Here is an 18,062-nt window from a genome sequence, read left to right on the forward strand (position 1 = left end):
TGAATCATTCCTTTGTTTTTAGTTATATATATACAGTTACATATATATATATATATATATATATATATATATATATATATATATATATATATATATATATATATATATATAAATATATATATAAAACTCTAAACCTAACTGTTACCAAAATAAGAGGGGAGGACCAGAAACATGTCCTAACTTTATTTCAAAGGTTTTTCCATCTAATGGAGACTTTAAGAAAATGGTCCTCACTCTGATGTCAAGACAGGAGCACAAATCCTCATGTCCTGTCCGTCAGAGTAGCATTCAAAAATGTTTCCTTCATGCCAAGGTGGGGCTTAACAGATTTCGCCAGTGGAGTATTATGGCTACAATATAATGCTGCACTTGATAAATGGATATAATTCTAAGCACTATATGGAGATAATTTCAAATGCAATGAACAGAGACAGAAACAAAATGGAACAAGAGAAAAAAGGAAGAGAAAGAGATGAGGAAAAACAAAAGATAAGAATAGAGAAAAAGAATAAAAGGTAAACCCTAGTAGGCTGCTTCTTCTACAGTAAGTGAGAAGAAGATAAAGTACAACATCACAAACAGGAAAAGTATCACAGTAAAAAAAAAAAAGCACCATCACTGAAAAGTACACAACACGCATCACCAGTGGAAGCCAGAGCTAATTATAATTAATGACGTGATCATTATAAGGAACACAGGGTCATTTGTTAATGAATAGTGACAAATAGTACAGAGCATGGTAGTAATCAGAAAATAAAACCCTAATGAAAACTAAATGCAAACCCCAAAAGATCATAGCAGCAGGATCAGTGATTGACAGTAAAATTTGAATTTATTGTACTGAACCACAATGACACTGCCTAGCCTTTCATAAAATTATTATAATTATTATTTTATACCTTCATAAACAGCACGTTTAAAAAGATTCTCATGCCTAAATCCTTTTTTTTTTTTTTTTTTTTTAAGATTTTTTTCAAGTTGCAACTAAAAATGTGAACATATTTCAATGGGAGTTTTATATCATAGAATAGACATAAAAAAAAAAAAGAAAGAAAAAAAAAAGAAAATTAAGAAATAGAATTCACTGGACATTGGTTCCAAGTTTGAAGAAGTTTCGCTTCCCATCCAGGAAGCTTTTTAATTTCAAAATGACAGAAATAGCGTTGAGTTCGAGTTTTCATACAGTAGCCCAACAAAGCCTTGTTTTTGTTTTGATAACATGCAAATTGGAAGATGAGATGTTGGTTATGAAACTTGCAGATTATAGGAACCATCTTCGTTTCGATTGTTCCAATTTGCTATGACCTGGATGACTGTGAACCTTCACCAGCAGATCATAGAATAGCACAAATTAGTAAACAACTATGAAGTGGAAGGAAGACGATACATGGTTTGTGTTTCATCCCATGATGATGAAATACCTATACATCCCTGGAGCTGATAGTAGTAATGTGACAAAATAAGAAAAAGGATGTGTTATTTTACTTTAGGTAGCCATAAATGGCAAAAATATGTTCACTGTTGCTGAGGTATCTTTCAGTTTTAGCCTTTTAGACCATTCAAGCTCTTTTACCTGAACATTTTACACTACTTGGTTACACTTGGCTAAAAGATTAAATGGTATTTGAAAGTTGAAGGTCCTTTCAGGGGAACACATTGGTCCTTAGTGCTTTATATCAACACTATAAATAATCTTTATCTATAGTAATAACCACCCCATGACTATCAGACAAAGAGAGCTACAGGGCATTCATGCTTCAAGAGCTGGTTAATATATCATACTGATCTAAACAGATGGATTGGGTTGCTTGATATAAAGCTTAACAGCTCTGCACAGTAAATTCTTTATTTCCTTTTCTTATTTGTCATGACATTTTACCACAAAATAGTCCTACAGCATATATTTTAACTAGCCCAATTACTGCCATCTTAGATAAACCATGATGCTTAGCCAATGTAAAATACACTTATATGCTTACCATCAGAGTATTCAAATGACCATGACGGATATAAGAGGGAGAACTGTTTACATCTCTTAATCAAGATCCATTTGTTCAAGGACAATCCCAGGAGTCAAAATAATCTAAGATGAACTTCCAGGAAAACTGATAATTTATGTTTTCTTTTACATTTCCATTGTGACTCAAATGCTTTGATCAAAGTACTTCATTTAAATAATTTTTTTTTTTTTTATGGGGCAGCTTTGCGGTCTAAATTTGTTGTTTTTTATAGACTTAGAGGTGATACAGTTGCATATAACTTGCATCATTTGTTCTTCACAGGAAATGGGCAAACCACTGATTGTTCTGAGGTCATTTGGTGTTTTCTTTCCTGAGGGAACCAGATTTGTCTGCAGATGCTATAAACACACAGAAACGACACTCTTTGGTTTGAACCTGGTGATGCGTGTCTGGATTTCAAGTTACACCCAATGAGTTCAGCTTTTCAGGATAACTTGATTTTTTTATTTCAAAATCGGCAGTCAGTGTGCAATTACAATAAAATTCCCTTTTTTTAAAATAATTGTGTGCAAAATTTAAAGCTCTTTTTAAAAATTTACAAATATATTACTATTGTTTTCATTCATAAATTCAATTTAGCTAATTGTAGACCTTTAAATCCAAGTAATTGCTATTCTTAACAGACTCTTACTCAATTAAATAAAGGCACTGTTTCAATTTACAGATTTGCTGCAAAATGGAATTTACAAACATCAACAAAACTCCAGCATTAATGAACATTTTGACACTTCTTTGAATCAATCTGAAGTCCCTGAAAGGGTTTATATCTTTGGAGTCTTAATATAAAATGAAGGATACATTCAAACACAACACAGATAGAAATAACTGAATTGTTTTCTGACTAAAGCAAAGTTAAAGTACCTCTTGCACTTTTAAAGGGTCAGACAGTGTTTAATCCTTTTTTAGAGCTTGTGTCTGTGTGCTGAATCTAACAAAAGCAGCTGCATGAGCTTCAATCACGGTTAAAAGAGAATAATTACTTCACAGTCAGATTACAATAAGGAAGGATACACAATGCAATGGAATGTTTACAAATGAAAGTTAAAATAGAAAAGCTATCAGAGGACAAATCAAGGCTGTTTCTGCAGAGGCCGTTTTCTTCCCTTTTATACTGACTCAGTTAAAGATTATGACATTCCAAGTTTAGTCTAAAAATCTTTTTGCGCATTTGGCACGATCACAGTGCAGATAAAATATCATTCAGAAGCTGTGAGCTCGTACATATATGTGCAAAACCATGCTTAAACAAACACACCCAAAATAACACAAAGGTTTAACTCAACAAATACATGCTCTTAATACAGGAGAGGAATATGAAAGCTGAAAATTTAACCGATGATCCACGAAACTTGGACATTCACACAGGAACCAGCCTTGGTTGGTAGAAGGAAGGCATGGAAACGCTGATGTGAAGGAGACGGGTGTTTCTTGAGGTAGATTAGATTAAACTACCTCCTTATGTGTTTTTTTCTTCTGTATCTGGAGTGCTACAGCCATTCACAGGGTCCTGCCAGATTGAAAAGAGAAGGTAGAAGAGTGGAAAGCATTAAATCAAGCAACAGAACCAAACAGGGAAACAGTATTTGTTTTGACTGGCACTGAACAGGAGTTAATATTTGAACTCTGAGGGTTGTAGCCAGAGTAAGACATATTTCCTGGCACTTTCAGGGGTTTAGAAGTGCAGCCATGTTAATAAAGGTCACTTTGTGGGCAACGACACATGCAATAACACTGGAAACACTCATGTCATTTATCCTGAAATAGCCTGAATATTGAATTATTCACTTCAAAAACTTGATTCACAAACTTTAGGTAACATTCTGTGCAGGCTGACTTACTCCTCAGTTTTTCTCATCTTTTTCACGTCGCAACAACAAATATTTATGTATTCTGTTGGGAGTTTACGCTGCAGGCCCACAATATGGTTTTCTAAATCAGGGTTTTAATTTGACAAAAGTTGGATACAGTTTTAGGTGTATTAAACTTTTGCAAACTACTTTAATGGGACCAGACAGTATCTGGATCCAACAACCTGCAGCTGATCAGGTCCCTCTTTCAGTTTTCTAAGGTGGTCCCTTAAAGATATGCAAAATATGCAATGATCCATCAACTGATATACTTCTGGCCTCAGATTGATCTTTAAACAAACTGGTTAATGATGATACCATCCAATCCCTCTTCTTTGCATTATAAACACAATTGGAAATCTAACCTCACATATGTCTATAGCTGCTGAAGGTTTCTGCCCAATTTCTCTAATTTCCAAAAAGCAAACCTAAAGTCTAAAACTATATAAGCAGTTCAGTGTTCCAGGAGATTTAGCCCATGATTTGTCTGAACAAAGTGAGTGGCAAAATAAACTCCTGCAGGAATTCTGCTCTCACGGACTTCCACAAAAAATAAAAAAATAAATCTGCCATTACTTCAGCTACACAAGAACTGAATTGACTGCGGTTAACTCCTACACAAACACCCACAGGAAACCACAAGGAATACAGTAGTAAGCCCTGTCAGAGTAAAAAAATAACATTTTAAAGACTGTTTAGGTCAACTCTGATGGCCAAAGAGCCTTGTGTGGCTATAAAATTGGAATGTTTGGTGTGATGTTTCAATGCATAGGGCCTGATCAACTAAGATCCCAAATAAAAACCTAAACTGTTTTTCCAGACAAAACAAAAAAATCCCTTGCAAATAGTGGGTGTTTTGAAAGTGATCCACCACGATTGTGTGGGTCATGGATAAGTGGTCTGGACTGCTCTATTTAACTGTGGTTTTTGGGGGTGCTACTCACTGTCACAGCGAGAGCAGGTTAAATTCATTTTGTGCGTCTAAAAGACAGCCACATTTTGTAACAGCACTGTGCACAGATGGCAGGTATAATTAGTAGGTGGAGAAGATGCATTTCCCACTGTAAGAAATGCATTGCAGAAGGATGCTTCTGTCTCCCTGTTTTTCTACACACACCTTATGGACAAAAACCTCTTTATTTTAATGGATGGAAGATGTATGTTATGTGTTTATTTGCTTCAACCACTGATTATTGTGTTGATGCATAACCTGATGAAGACAAAGGCAGGTGAGAAGTAGCTGCTGCAGATTTCTTTCAGCACCACAGTTTATTGGAAAGCAGCAATTATGTGGCGACATCCAGAGAGAAGCTGTTTATTTCATGACAAAATTTTAACTCCTTATACCACAGTTCACACAAACAAAATTTCCTGTGATAAAGGAGCAAATTCTGTAGGTATTTCCATAAATCATTATTTCCTTTTTTTTTGTTGCAAGCCACTATACAACTTGATCTAACAAATGATTAAAGTATAAACAAAAAATTCAAGGACACGCAAAACACCCAAGGCCCAAAAGATAATATATATTCTACTATTTAATTCCTGACAGTCAAATGACAGCAAATGGAGGACTTTCTCTATCTAGTCATCACCCTAAATGCCTCCTTCTCATATCAATGACACCAGACATTTTTGTACACTAAATGTAGATGCAGAAATCTCAGCTGCTATCTCTTTCAAATTGCTGATGGTAAGTGATCACATTTGCATATCTACCTAATGTTTTTCATCTTCTGATGATCAAAAAGTTTGTGTCCAATGTTCCACTCATTGTAGAGTATACCTGATAATTAGAGCAGCTTTGTGTGCGTTATCAAATGTTTCTATACATGCAAATGTAATTATATAGGTCATATGTGATTTTTTTTTTATGTTGTTCTTCTTCAAATTAATTCTTATAGCCATTTTACAAATATACTCTAAAACACTGTGTAGGATAGCCTAATAAAGCAGACTAAATGTGAGATTAGTGTAATTTAGTCTGGCCCCGATGATTGAGAGATCGGAAGATTGTTGATAAGAACAACCCGTTGTTTTTCAAACCATGTCTGTGTGTATTGGCCAACGCTCTGACCAATGAGCGCAACTGACTGTGATGCAGTAAGCGCAGCAGGAAGCTGGTGGGGGGGTGTAAACAAACAGCCTGTCAGTAAAACGGCAAATACGTCCTTCTCAAAAATGAATGAGTGTAGAACCTCTTCCTGTTTACGTTTCAATGAAAACCCCTAGTCTAATCCTTCCAAAACTGATTCCAAAGCTGAGTCAAAAATCGCCATCAGAGCCAGCGGTCCTTCACACACGAATATGCCAAGAGAGGGCGGCTGCAGACGGGCTGTGGTTAGCCCTGGCTGACGTTAGCCTCGGAGGTCCGCTGGTTGACGCGGTCCTCTCAACTTGGGAAATAGTTTTTTTAATTAGGCATTAAATCGGTAAATGGAACATATAGTGACGCTTTGAAGTATAATGATCTTAAAATATACTTTTATTGAACAGCAGCATCAGAAAAGAGAAGTTTTAACTTTCAATGGAGCGCTCCATTGAAAGCTGCTGCTGCCGCAGTGAATGCTACTGTTCAATAGATGTTGCCATCTTCCTTGTTGTGCGTTCTCCAGCGTCGCACAGCTTTGTTGTCACGCACTCAAACCCCGAAACTTGCAGGCAAAAATGATTGGGTGGGGCTAGTTTACTAGTCTATGTGGCTGACATTTTGCTGGTTTAAATAAAGTCCACCTTTGCACGCTGAAAGACAACAGTAACATCTGTGATAGACACTGACCTCATTTTGCAGCAGTTCAGCTCCCTCAGACACATCAGAAAAGAGTGAGGCAGGAAAAGAAGGGAACATGTGTGAGTGTGTGAGGCTTCCCATGCTGAACAGACGCGGCCGTTTAATTTGGTCTTGGCTGGACAGCGGATCGAAGCTGTTCCTACGGAACAAAGGTGCCGGCATGGTGTTTGTTTTCACTTTGTTCTGTTGAAACAGGAGCACAAAGATGAGATTGGGTAAATCAGTCATTTGTTTTTGTGGCTAAAACAGTCAGAAATAGAAAGGTCACTGCCATATGGGTTTCAGTAGACAGGATATTCCTCACTGCAATTAACAAGAGGTTTCTCAGTTAATGTGCTTCTGGGTTAACACCCACTCTGTCTAACACTTAGCAGCCAATCACAACAAACTTCAGAAGCAGTGAAAATGTCTGCTTGTCGTTTATCAGTAAAAGAAGGCAGACAGACGTATGTCAGAGGAATGATCGGATTCATTACAATCAAAAAAGTTTTTGTTTGGAATTGTCTAATCTTGATAAAACCCAAACTTATTCTGGGATACACTCATCCAAATCACTGCTAATGTTCAATAATATATTATTTAAACAAAGCATAAGCTGATGTTTAAAATAAACTCAATAAAGGCAGTAAGATGAAAAATATAAGAAGACCTTCACACTGGCCACAGACCCATATGTTGGTAGAAGATTTAGTCTTGACTGACTAAAATTACTTAAAATGTACTTTATTTTTTATTCTAAAATTCCACGCTATAAGTCTTAATGTACTATCCCAGTTTTAAAGTATGGATGCTGTGTGGTAATATGAGTCTATGAAAGAGATGATGGAGAGATGGATAAATGCAGAAAAACACCAACTTCGTGTATGGAGATGGATGGATGGATGGATGGATGAATCGATGGATGGTTGGATGGATGGATGGATGGAGAATGAAGTCTGGAAATACAAATACTTCCATAAATATCAAGCCCTATAAAATATTTCAATTGGATGGTACCTTAGCCTGGCTGGCTGGATATCTGTCTTCTTTTAGCAGATAAGATACTGCAGGGTATTATTTTGGTTGGATTTATAACAATAGTTCTCCTGTGTCAGCAAGCTGCCCTCTGCAGCAGCCCACATTTTCCTTGAAGTGAGGCTCCTGCCTGACTGCTTTAGTTAAAATAACTTACCAGAGGTCTGTCCCTGTGAGTGTTAACAGCTTCCACTTTTAGATCGAACATCTCCACTTTACATCCTAGTAGAGGCAGAGAGAGCAAAAATGTATCACAATGAAAACAAGGAAAGATGATGTTTGATTTCCTTACAAGCCAAATGATGACTTACCATAGGCCACTGGGGTGAGTTTGAGGACAGTGTGCAGCGGACATTTCATGTAGGGTAAATCGTCTAAGCCAGAGAAAGTAGTAAAAAAAAAGAGACTTGTAAGGTCAGGCTTTGTTTTTTTTAATTATTATTATTATTCAGTTTCTCATCTTATAAATGTTTATTTTTTCTCTCTTCCTTAGGAAGGCACACCCATGCTCTGCTGCTCTGAGCAACACACTGCTGTGACTAAGTCTGCAGGGCGACATGCCCACTGGTGGGAGTATATTTAGACAAAATACCAGTCAGAGCAGAGCACAATCTTTGGTTTGCACACTCATCTAACCGAGCACAGAAATAAAGCTGTGATGATGACAACACATGCATTTAAGCTCTACTCACAAAAAGAAACTGTATGGAATAATCCTGATATTTCCCTTTGTTTAGTTTTTCCTTGTTTTTACAGTATTCACGACACATTCTTTTTACCTAAGTGTTGAGTTTGTTGTTGCTATGTAAGAACAGAGAATTGTCATTATTTAATCATATACAAATCAATGCTTTGCTTCACAGACTGGTGTGACTTTTTTGTTTCTGGTGTGAAGAATGTGGACATTAGAGCCAGTTTATACAAAGAATTATGTTTATTTTTCTATGAAAATCCCCTGACTTTAAACCTTTTATTTCGAAGTTTCCTGATTATTGCCCCTTGGGTGTTCATTTATAGGGTTACGTTTTAAAAAATAATGTAGATTCAAATGTAATAACTAAATCACTACATCAAATAGAAGTATGTATACGCAAAGACGCAAACAAAAGGTTTTCATATTTCAAGAAATAAAATAAAACAGATTCAGGGAGTCTAGTAAAAACAAATGATAAAAAAAAAACAGAAAAACTCAAATATTATGGAGAAAGTATTATTTTCTCTGCATTCTTGAGCTTTTTGCAAACAATCCCAAGATAGAAAGACTTAACTACCTGATAACCCAATCACTAAAGCCTGTTTATAATCAATTTAGAAGTAATGGGTTAACTACAAAAAAAAAATAAAAAAATAAAAAAAACAGTATGTTCCTGCCTGTAATATATCAAAACACCACCCAGTGTTATTGTTCTGCAGCAGTCTGGTGAAGTCTGCACATGACCTCAGTAAAATAAAAAACATCTCTATTAAATCGCACAATGGAGCTGTTAAAAGCTGTTTTTAGCAAGTTACAGACTTTTCTAAAACTACGTCCACGTCATTAAGGTGCAGCTCTTAAACCACAAAATGTCTGGTGATGTAATGATATTCAGCCCCTCTTTTTACACAGATGTTTGGCTTTTCATCTGTTGCAGTGCCTTGCAGAGCTTATTATACAACCTGGAAATGTTTCACTTTTTACTGGACAGCACAAGGTAGCACATTATTGTAGGCTGGATGGAAAATAACAGGTGGTTTGAAAAATATTCTGCAGCTACTTAAGAGTTGATGGTTTATTTTTGATGGAGCTCAAGTCTAGGGCAACGGATGATGAAACCTCCAAATGAATGCAAAAGATTTAGAAGACTGAGGCAAAGGTTCAAGACAAATGCAGGACTTTAAAAGGGTCAAAATCAAATTCCAGCAGTCAATCACATTAAGGGGCTTTGGCAGAACTTGTAATTGATGTTGAAATAAACTCTTCATTCAGTCTGACCTTGTTTGAGAACATGATTCTAGTACTTATCTGAAAAGCTGGTAGAGATCCAAAGAGATTTAAAGCCGTAAGAAGAGGGTGGTTCTACAAAGCATGGAGTCAAAGGAGGACTAAATATAAAATTTACTACACACTTTTCAGCTTTTATCCAAAACAAATAAAGCTATTTATGATTTTCATTTGCCTTCCTTTGTGTTGGTTTACCATATGAAACTCCCATTTTAAACTTAACACATGTAATGTAAGGCAGAGCCATTTCTTAATGCATGTAACCTGCGCCCTTGTCCAAGAAGTAGGCGAGCAAACAGCGCATGACAGCCTGATGACAGATGACCAGAACGTTGCCTTGCCGTTCCAGCTCCATGATAACCGGCTCCAGACGCTGGACCAGGTCTTGGTAGGACTGAAAAGACATGAGCAGCAGATATTTTGCTAAAAGCAGCATGACCAGTAGAATATTATTATTTAAAGCTCCTTCAGGAGAAAATAAAAGGCTGTTACCTCTCCACCAGGGTATCGGTAATGATACTTGTCCTGGTCTCTCATAGCAAACTCCTCTGGATACTTCTTCTCAATCATAGCATAGGTCATCTCCTCGCACACTCCCTGAAACACAGAAAGCATCAATCAGGTGCGTCTTTCTATGTGGATCGGTGACTTCAGAAGGTTTCTAAGGACACACACAGCATCAATTTCATTCAGAATCTTCCACTGCTCATAGGGAACACCCAGCTCTTCTGCAGTCTGAATGGTGCGCTTCAGCTGACTGGTCCAGACTTTCAGATCAGACAGCTTGTGTTCTTTCACAAAAGCTTTCAGCTCCACAGCAAACTGTGAAAGAAAGGATACAAGAACAGTTAGACTGACAGCAAAACATGTCAGCAATAAGGTTATAATTATGGCTTCAGGTGATACATATACAGCACATGAATCCCCAGGGTTAGGCTTTAAAATAAATGGATGGATGGATGGATGGATGGATGGATGGATGGATGGATGGATGGATGGATGGATGGATGGATGGATGGATGGATGGATGGATGGATGGATGGATGGATGGATGGATGGATGGATGGATGGAACAAGGTATGGAACAAACACACTATGAAAGTCTTGAAACGGAAATCTTATTTCATCTTTTTACTTAAAATTCTGTTCTTTTCCAGACTATGAAGGAATTAATATTAACAAAATTACACAATCAAAAACAATTTTAAACCTGCTCCTTATGTGATCTTAGAGTATGGTGTCACTAAGAAATAGGCAAATGATGCATGTATCGGCCGGTGCGGATAAAGAAATAAAAATGCTAATATTGGCCAATGTATCGGTTTATATCTGGCAAACACCTCTCTTGTCTTTCCTTCATATTTCAGAGATTTATATGGGTGATAACTGCAATTCCTTTAGTTAAAAAAAAAAGCATGAAGTAAAAAAAGCACCTTCTTTCCTCTCTCTGACAGACCGGAGTCGCCTCCAATGAGTCCTTCCAGATTGTGCTGGCTCTCTCCGTGCCGGCAAAGGTAGATGGAGTGGGAGTGGACATGGATGTTCATCAGATAATAGACTATCTTACTTTGGATGTAATCCTGCACCCTGTTCACCAGGAAACGGCGACCGACATTTATGACCTGGATGAAGGACAGGTTCCTGCAGGGCATAGATAAAAAAAATAGCAGTCAAACATAAATATTTACAGAAACACAAGACAAGACAGGACACAGGGACACCACCAAGGTTAAAAAGTAGATATCTTTCCTTCCTGTGTTGTCTAAAAGTCTTCGAAGGCTCCAACGTAAACAAGATGTAAGATACCACACAAACTCACTTATATTTTCAAATTAAAAACTAAGGTGTTATTTTAGTTAGATGAAAAACATACATTAAAACTCACAATTTTAGTTTTTAATAAAGAATTTAAGCATAAAAGAATGTAAACCATTTGCCAGAAGTTGGACAGGTTAGGACATTTACTCTTTAACCGAGCTGCTGTTTCCCCCTGTTGGACAAAGTAGGAAAAACACACTTTTTTTTTTTTTTAAACAATGGCAACAAGAACAAACCTGTTATGTTTTTTTTTTTAAAACACAAAAAACATCTAAAATCTACAAATGATAAAAAAAAAAAAAAAGGTTCAGGTAAATTACATGAATGAAATACTGAAAAACCAAAACTTCTTCCACAAGAATAACAATGATAAAAAGAGAATAAGATCTCACTTGTCGTGTTCGTCTGGATCCAAAGGCTGGTAGGTCACTTTATAACATTCGATTCTCTTTAGAAAATCGTCCATGACGCTTTCTCTGTCCCGTTCAGGGTAATCAGGGCTGGACACCTTTACTTCCTATATTTGAAAAGATGATTCAGAGCGATGTTTTAACATTTACAGATTCGGCCTTTAACTGGATAAACAAAGAATAATATATTTACCAGAATGTTTTCAGCAATGACATCTGGATCATCGCATAATGATTCCACAAAAAACACCTGAAACAAAGCAAGCGTAAAAAATCTTATCCCTGCTGTGTGGCATACTGTGAATGGGATTAATAAATAAGCTGTGAATAAGGGACACAGCACAAACCCAGCGAAGCTTCAGATTGTCCATAAACTAGGACAGCTGAGAGTTTTTCATCAGTAAAGTCTGTTAACTATTCAAAGGAGCTACAATAAACTCTGAGCAGTGTGTGGGTATTTATTCGCCATTCATGAGCGTAGTTCTGACCTTGTATGAATTTTCCTTTGCAAAATCAAGGATGAGTGTCCTCCTTTCTCGGGTTGTGTTTGTGGCATCGAAAACCTGACCAACAGCAGGAATAATCAGATTTAACTCGGACTGAACTTGATATTTATTCACAAACAAACAACCAAAAAGCAAAACATTAATATGACGAGCTCCTTACAACAATCTGGCCTCCTTCCTCATTCAGATAGGTCTTAACATCCTGCAGTGCCACCAAGGCGCACTGTCTATGGAAGCACAAAAAGAGAAACACATTAGAAAAAACACCAGCATTTGCTTCTTTTGAACAGGTCACACAGTCTAATAATATCTCCAAGCCAGCATAAACATTACTTCTCTGTGTTTTTTCCAAGTCCTGAATAGAAATCCAGTCTCTTTAATGGATCTTAAACTATATATCTAAGCATTGTGTGTTGTATGCCTTTGAAAGATCTGAAGGTTAAGAGCAGTAGAGCAGCATCTGAAACTCCAGCCCAAAAAATGTGTCTATATATATTTTTTTTACTTTTTAACTATTCCTTTTAGGTGATGCAATTAAAAGACATTGGAATAAATTGTGTCTTTATAGAAAGCTGATCAAAACGAAAGGTTAGAACCTTTAATACATACCGGTATATAATTTAAACCTGACCCTCTACCACTTGCAAGATATGATGCAATAATAGCTTAATGTTAGTTTATTCCTTGATTTAGGCGTCGCTTTATGTCTGAACACATATAAATATGCTTTAAATTACAAAGTGGTAATTGTGAAGGGGAAATTAAAAAATACACAATTATTTATGCACGATCTTTAAAATAAAAATAAAAATCTAGGTTATTTAAATTCAGCACCGGGTCAGTACTCCAACTGTGCTGCGATTATATTTTTAACCTGTTTACCATGTATTTGGCAAATTTAGAGATTGAGATTTTTCTTTTACTTTCGTTTTACCTCAGGGGATATCAGTCATCAAATCTGGTCACAGACCTTCACTTCTGTGCTTTTATCAGACAAACAAATTAAATGGTCTATCTAGTCTCAGGTATTTCACACCATCTGACAGACTATCTTCCTTAATTTCCTTCTACTAATCTCTTCCTTTCTTCTCTCACTAGCTTTTCAAACCTACAAAAGTTTCATTTTGTTCTCTCCTAAGCAACCTGTCCCAGTCCCGTCCAGTGGATCTCTGCAGCTCCTCCAATGTAACCCTGATCCTACTCTTTCTTAGGCTTACTCTGACAATTTAGCTGAATGACTATGGTTTGGCATGAGGCATTATAAATTTGGGGCTCTGTTGGATGTTGTTTAATTAACTAGTCACTGACTAAAAAGACATCCGACCTGTGTGGACTGTTCTTTTGACTTCTTTTAGTTCTATAATGTTCTCTAACAAACCTGTGAATAACTCTATGTACTATGCAATTAAATGACACCAGGTGGACTTTATTCACTGATTGGATTACATCTAATGGCAGCTGGCGCCACACTAACAAGGTACATAAATCAGAGTGACAATTTTATGCAGGGATATTACAGCAGAATACATTTTTATTTGCAAATGGTTTTGTCACTGTGTATCTTTCTCCTTCTAAATGAGCATCAGTTTGTGTTTATCTATCACATAAAATACCTATAAAATGCATTAAGGCTAGTTGTAACAGCATAAACGTGTAATGGTTTAAGAGGTGGGCACAATAAAGATCTTTTGACTCACTTTCTAATTTCCATCGCCTCTTCATTGTCATGTCTGAAGAAATCATAGGACTTGTATGACTGCACTGCTTCTCTCCTGTAAGCTCCCAGATTAAAGACTGCAAGATATTTAAAAAGGAAAAAAAGGAGATAGAGAGGAAGAGATGAGGATTAAAGTCTGTGCGCTCTCTAGGCAGTGATCTTTGTTTAAACTGCCTCGGCTACACAGGTTCTTCTGCATTCCTTAAAGCTGAAAACAGAGGGTACAACTACAGTATCAACACAGCAGTGCTAGAGCATGCTAATAGCCGAAACCTTTTAGCCTGAAGCGAAAGATTTCTTGAAGGCAAATAAACAATGTAGACCACCACCATTAGAGCTAATGTCATCATGTTTTAGTTGTATTTATTTGCTTTATTTTTTAAATGAAATGTTCTTCTCTGAATGAAGATCAGACATGTTTTTTCTCAGTACTGACCCTTTGTAGGAACTCCGATCCAGTTGAGGTAGCGTGTCAGCTTCTTAGACATGTAGGTTTTCCCCCTAGCAGGTAATCCAATCATCACTATCATAAGTGGAGAATTGGTCATATAGGAGGCCCAAGCTGCAGTTCAGAGACATAAATTACAGTATTTAGTCTTTTAATCATGGAAAAAACATTTCATGATCTGTGTGACATTTTTTAACGCCCAGGCTCAGAGGTGTGGAGGCCAAACTGTTTTATTTTATAAACAACTATGAAAGAATTACAGCACGTACACTAGAAGCAAGACGTGGGAGTGTTATGTAATGATCCAGTGTCACCTCTGCACGTCTTTGAACTGGGTAATGTTTATTATATCGTATCTTTTAGGAAGCAGTTTATGATTAATTGTACCCTGTATTCCAAAGCACAGTGGCTTGGTTCAATGTTCCAACCTTTCCACGCTTGAACAAGGAGTGGATATTGTTACTTTTTTTTTTTCCTTCTCTGCTCTACAGTGTACAGGGAAAGATAAATCTATCCAGACAAGGAGCTGACGAGAACAGACTTGACACAAGATTCTCAGAACTGAAACGCAGGAACTTGAAAAAGCTTGATGTTGAAAGTTAGAGCTGCCATACATTCCTGATGGGGGAAAAAAAGTCTGGATAATGCATTGAAACAACGGTCCTGATGACATTGTAATATTTACAGCCCCTTTGAGTGAATGCATCTGTGCATGCTTTTTTCCAATACACTCACACTGTGCACATACCAATAATGGGAGATGGTGCGTCACAGTTGACATTTAGCATTGCACACTGGTTGAAATGGTATTATATCCTGTTACACATTGCACACAGAGCTGGGACTCTTTATCAAGCAAGCATTTTGAAATTTACTTCCAAATCATAAGAGAACCTGCTAAATAATACACCAACTAGGGGGCACCTAGAGTTCAACCTTTAACAAAGAATAGGTTAGAAGTTTTAGTTATGCATTCTGCCTTTGGTAAACAGAGGAACAAATCACTCACAGCACTTCTTCTCATTGTTCTTTTGGTCCGTCCTTTTGGCTTCAGCTGAGCTTTTTAAATCGGCAGGAGGTTTCTGGTTTCTGGCAGCCATGACTGGGCTTGAGCTGCGCCCCAATGTTACAGCAGGTGGAGGGACAGTGATCTCTGGTCACGGGGAAATGTGCTGTAACATGTCACATGCAGCGTGATGCTGGCATAATATTAGATCTAAGGGAACATTAAAACAAGAGATAATTATTTCTGTTAAATAAAATGCAAAACAATGCCTACATTGTCACAGATAAACAATTTGTAACTGAAATTGCTATTTATTATATTCTTCATAAATGCTCATTTTATTTATAAAAAAAATGAATGTTAGAACTGTAAATATACAGTCATATGTTTATATTACTATTTTTTAATGTATTTATTACTGTTTTCAAGGCTGCACTTAAAAATATGAAATTGTCTAGAGCTGTTTTAATTGAAATTTCTTTTTGTTTACACTTGTTTATGCAAAATAAATCTGTCTAAAAAAAAAATGGCTAACAACAATGGTTAACAATTCCTAAAGTGGGAACTCTCTTAAAATAAAATGTTTAGTTAAACAATAACTTTAAGAAAATCAACACTTATGTCACCAGAATAATATATATGCACTTAAAACCTGTACATAACTAAATTATAATATGCATAATTAAAATTATATATATCTATATATAATTTTAATTCTGTATAAATATATGTAATCGTATTTATACAGAATTAAAATTATATATATATATATATATATATATATATATATATATATATATATATATATATATATATATATATATATATATATATATATAGATGTTCCTTCTCAGCAAGCTTAATTAAAGTGATCTTCAACGGTTGAGTGTTAGCTACAACTTCCCCATGTAACTGTAAATATATGAGTATTTACAGTTTAAAGCTGCGGTGTTAACAGCACTGTAAAGACTAGGTGTTTTAATTTCTATCATTTCAATATGAAAAGAATCAAATGTCTGAATCTAAGCCTAAAAGCAGAATCTATTCTTGCCATTTTTCAACCTGTTACACACTGTACCGAACAACCGGAGCTTCTACTGTACATGAAGGCGAACATGACCTGAAAACTTCTGCGTTTACAAATAGAAAGCAACTGCGCAGCATAACAACTGAGATGAAACCAGCAACATACCAAGACGAGCCAAAGTGTAAATTGTGCCGGGGTGTCCTCCACTTTTGTGAGTGATGCTATTATTTGACCTGAAGCGGCTACGCTGACATCCCCTTCTTCCCCCTCGGCTTCAGGTCCGCCTCCTTTCTGATACAGGAAGTTGAACTTTTCAGTGAAAGTAGTTCTTCCGGTGAATGTTTCAAAATAAAGTAATTCGAATACGTATTGAACAAAGCCTTACGTTATCATAACTGCCATATTGGAGGTGTAATTTCACGGCCATAAAACTTGTTCATATACGTATATTTTCTTTCAGATTAAATTCATTGATATCAATTTAATACTAAAGCCAGACGAATCTCTGGATCTGATGAAACACTGATGATAATTAAACACAATACACATTATTATTATTGTTAGAAACAGAAATAGTAAAAATAACAATAACGCAACAAACTATAACAAAATATATAAAAAAAAATCATAATTAAATTTCACACTGCATCATAACATGTATATATTTTAGCTGGATGAAACACACTTACAAAATAACTGGTATGATCACTATAACTAAAATGTGAGTTGGACGGCTGCAATAATTATATATCTCATTTGATTTTCATCATATTTTGCCCTATATACAATTAGAATATATTTCCAGATTTAGAGTTTCATGATTTAATTTGTTTTACTCTATTACATAACTGACCCTTTCAATTACAATGTTCTATCTTGTTCTAAAAAGTCATACTTTCCTTTGACTTCACAGATGAATTAAATATGAATAAACAATCAAAGGTTTGTCAAAATAAGGTAAAAACTTAACTAATCTATAAAGTTAAAATACAAGTCATATTAGATATTCCCCAAATGTTCCCCGCTGCAGTCTTGATTACATTATGTAAAAAAATATAAATGCACAGAGGCCTAATCTGTGCACTAAACCCTTTATTTTCTATAAGCTAACGTGAAGAAAATAAATCAGTTACTGATCCTTGTTTTATTTTTGGTTTTAAAGCAAGTGTAACAACGAAACACAAAGCAGTTTAGAAACACAAAGATTTGTTTTGCTAGATTGTTTTTTCTGCAACAGGTTTAAGTATAATTGATAGAATTGAGACAATTCATTAGCTTGAAACATCATAAATAAGAATATGCATTACAAAAATTCGGTGGCATTCCTTTTTAATACTACATCTTATGTTATACATAAAATGTGCCACATAAATCATTGCAATCACAAAATCTTTATCTTTGAAAGAAACTAGGCTCACAGTGTCTAACTAATACACAGTAACGTTAAACAACCCTTCATGTGTATGATATGTGCTT

At 35.9% G+C, this 18,062-nt stretch overlaps 1 protein-coding gene across 2 annotated transcripts; it reads right to left on the minus strand.

Annotated features, from left to right (window-relative positions):
* Positions 1-2,517: 2,517 nt before the first annotated feature.
* LOC119782042 (6-phosphofructo-2-kinase/fructose-2,6-bisphosphatase 2-like) lies at positions 2,518-16,885 on the minus strand. Of its 2 annotated transcripts, none has more exons than XM_038282790.1 (16): positions 16,752-16,885; positions 15,563-15,769; positions 14,542-14,667; positions 14,086-14,182; positions 12,549-12,615; positions 12,371-12,445; positions 12,076-12,132; positions 11,865-11,989; positions 11,088-11,295; positions 10,330-10,476; positions 10,147-10,251; positions 9,919-10,048; positions 7,985-8,047; positions 7,831-7,895; positions 6,648-6,842; positions 2,518-3,528 (listed from the first exon to the last, which is right to left on the minus strand). In XM_038282790.1, the coding sequence occupies exons 2-16, from the start codon at positions 15,651-15,653 to the stop codon at positions 3,478-3,480; spliced, it is 1,602 nt and encodes a 533-aa protein (XP_038138718.1). In that variant the 5' UTR covers positions 15,654-15,769; positions 16,752-16,885; the 3' UTR covers positions 2,518-3,477. The 2 variants fall into 2 exon arrangements, with proteins under 2 accessions (XP_038138718.1, XP_038138719.1); XM_038282791.1 differs by lacking the exon at positions 2,518-3,528 and adding an exon at positions 7,516-7,594 and having other exon boundaries at positions 6,654-6,842.
* Between the last annotated feature and the right edge of the window lie 1,177 nt (positions 16,886-18,062).

The sequence above is a fragment of the Cyprinodon tularosa genome, unplaced genomic scaffold (genome assembly GCF_016077235.1).
Source record: "Cyprinodon tularosa strain WSP-4 unplaced genomic scaffold, ASM1607723v1 ctg187, whole genome shotgun sequence".
In the NCBI taxonomy this organism is placed as follows: Eukaryota; Metazoa; Chordata; class Actinopteri; order Cyprinodontiformes; family Cyprinodontidae; genus Cyprinodon; species Cyprinodon tularosa.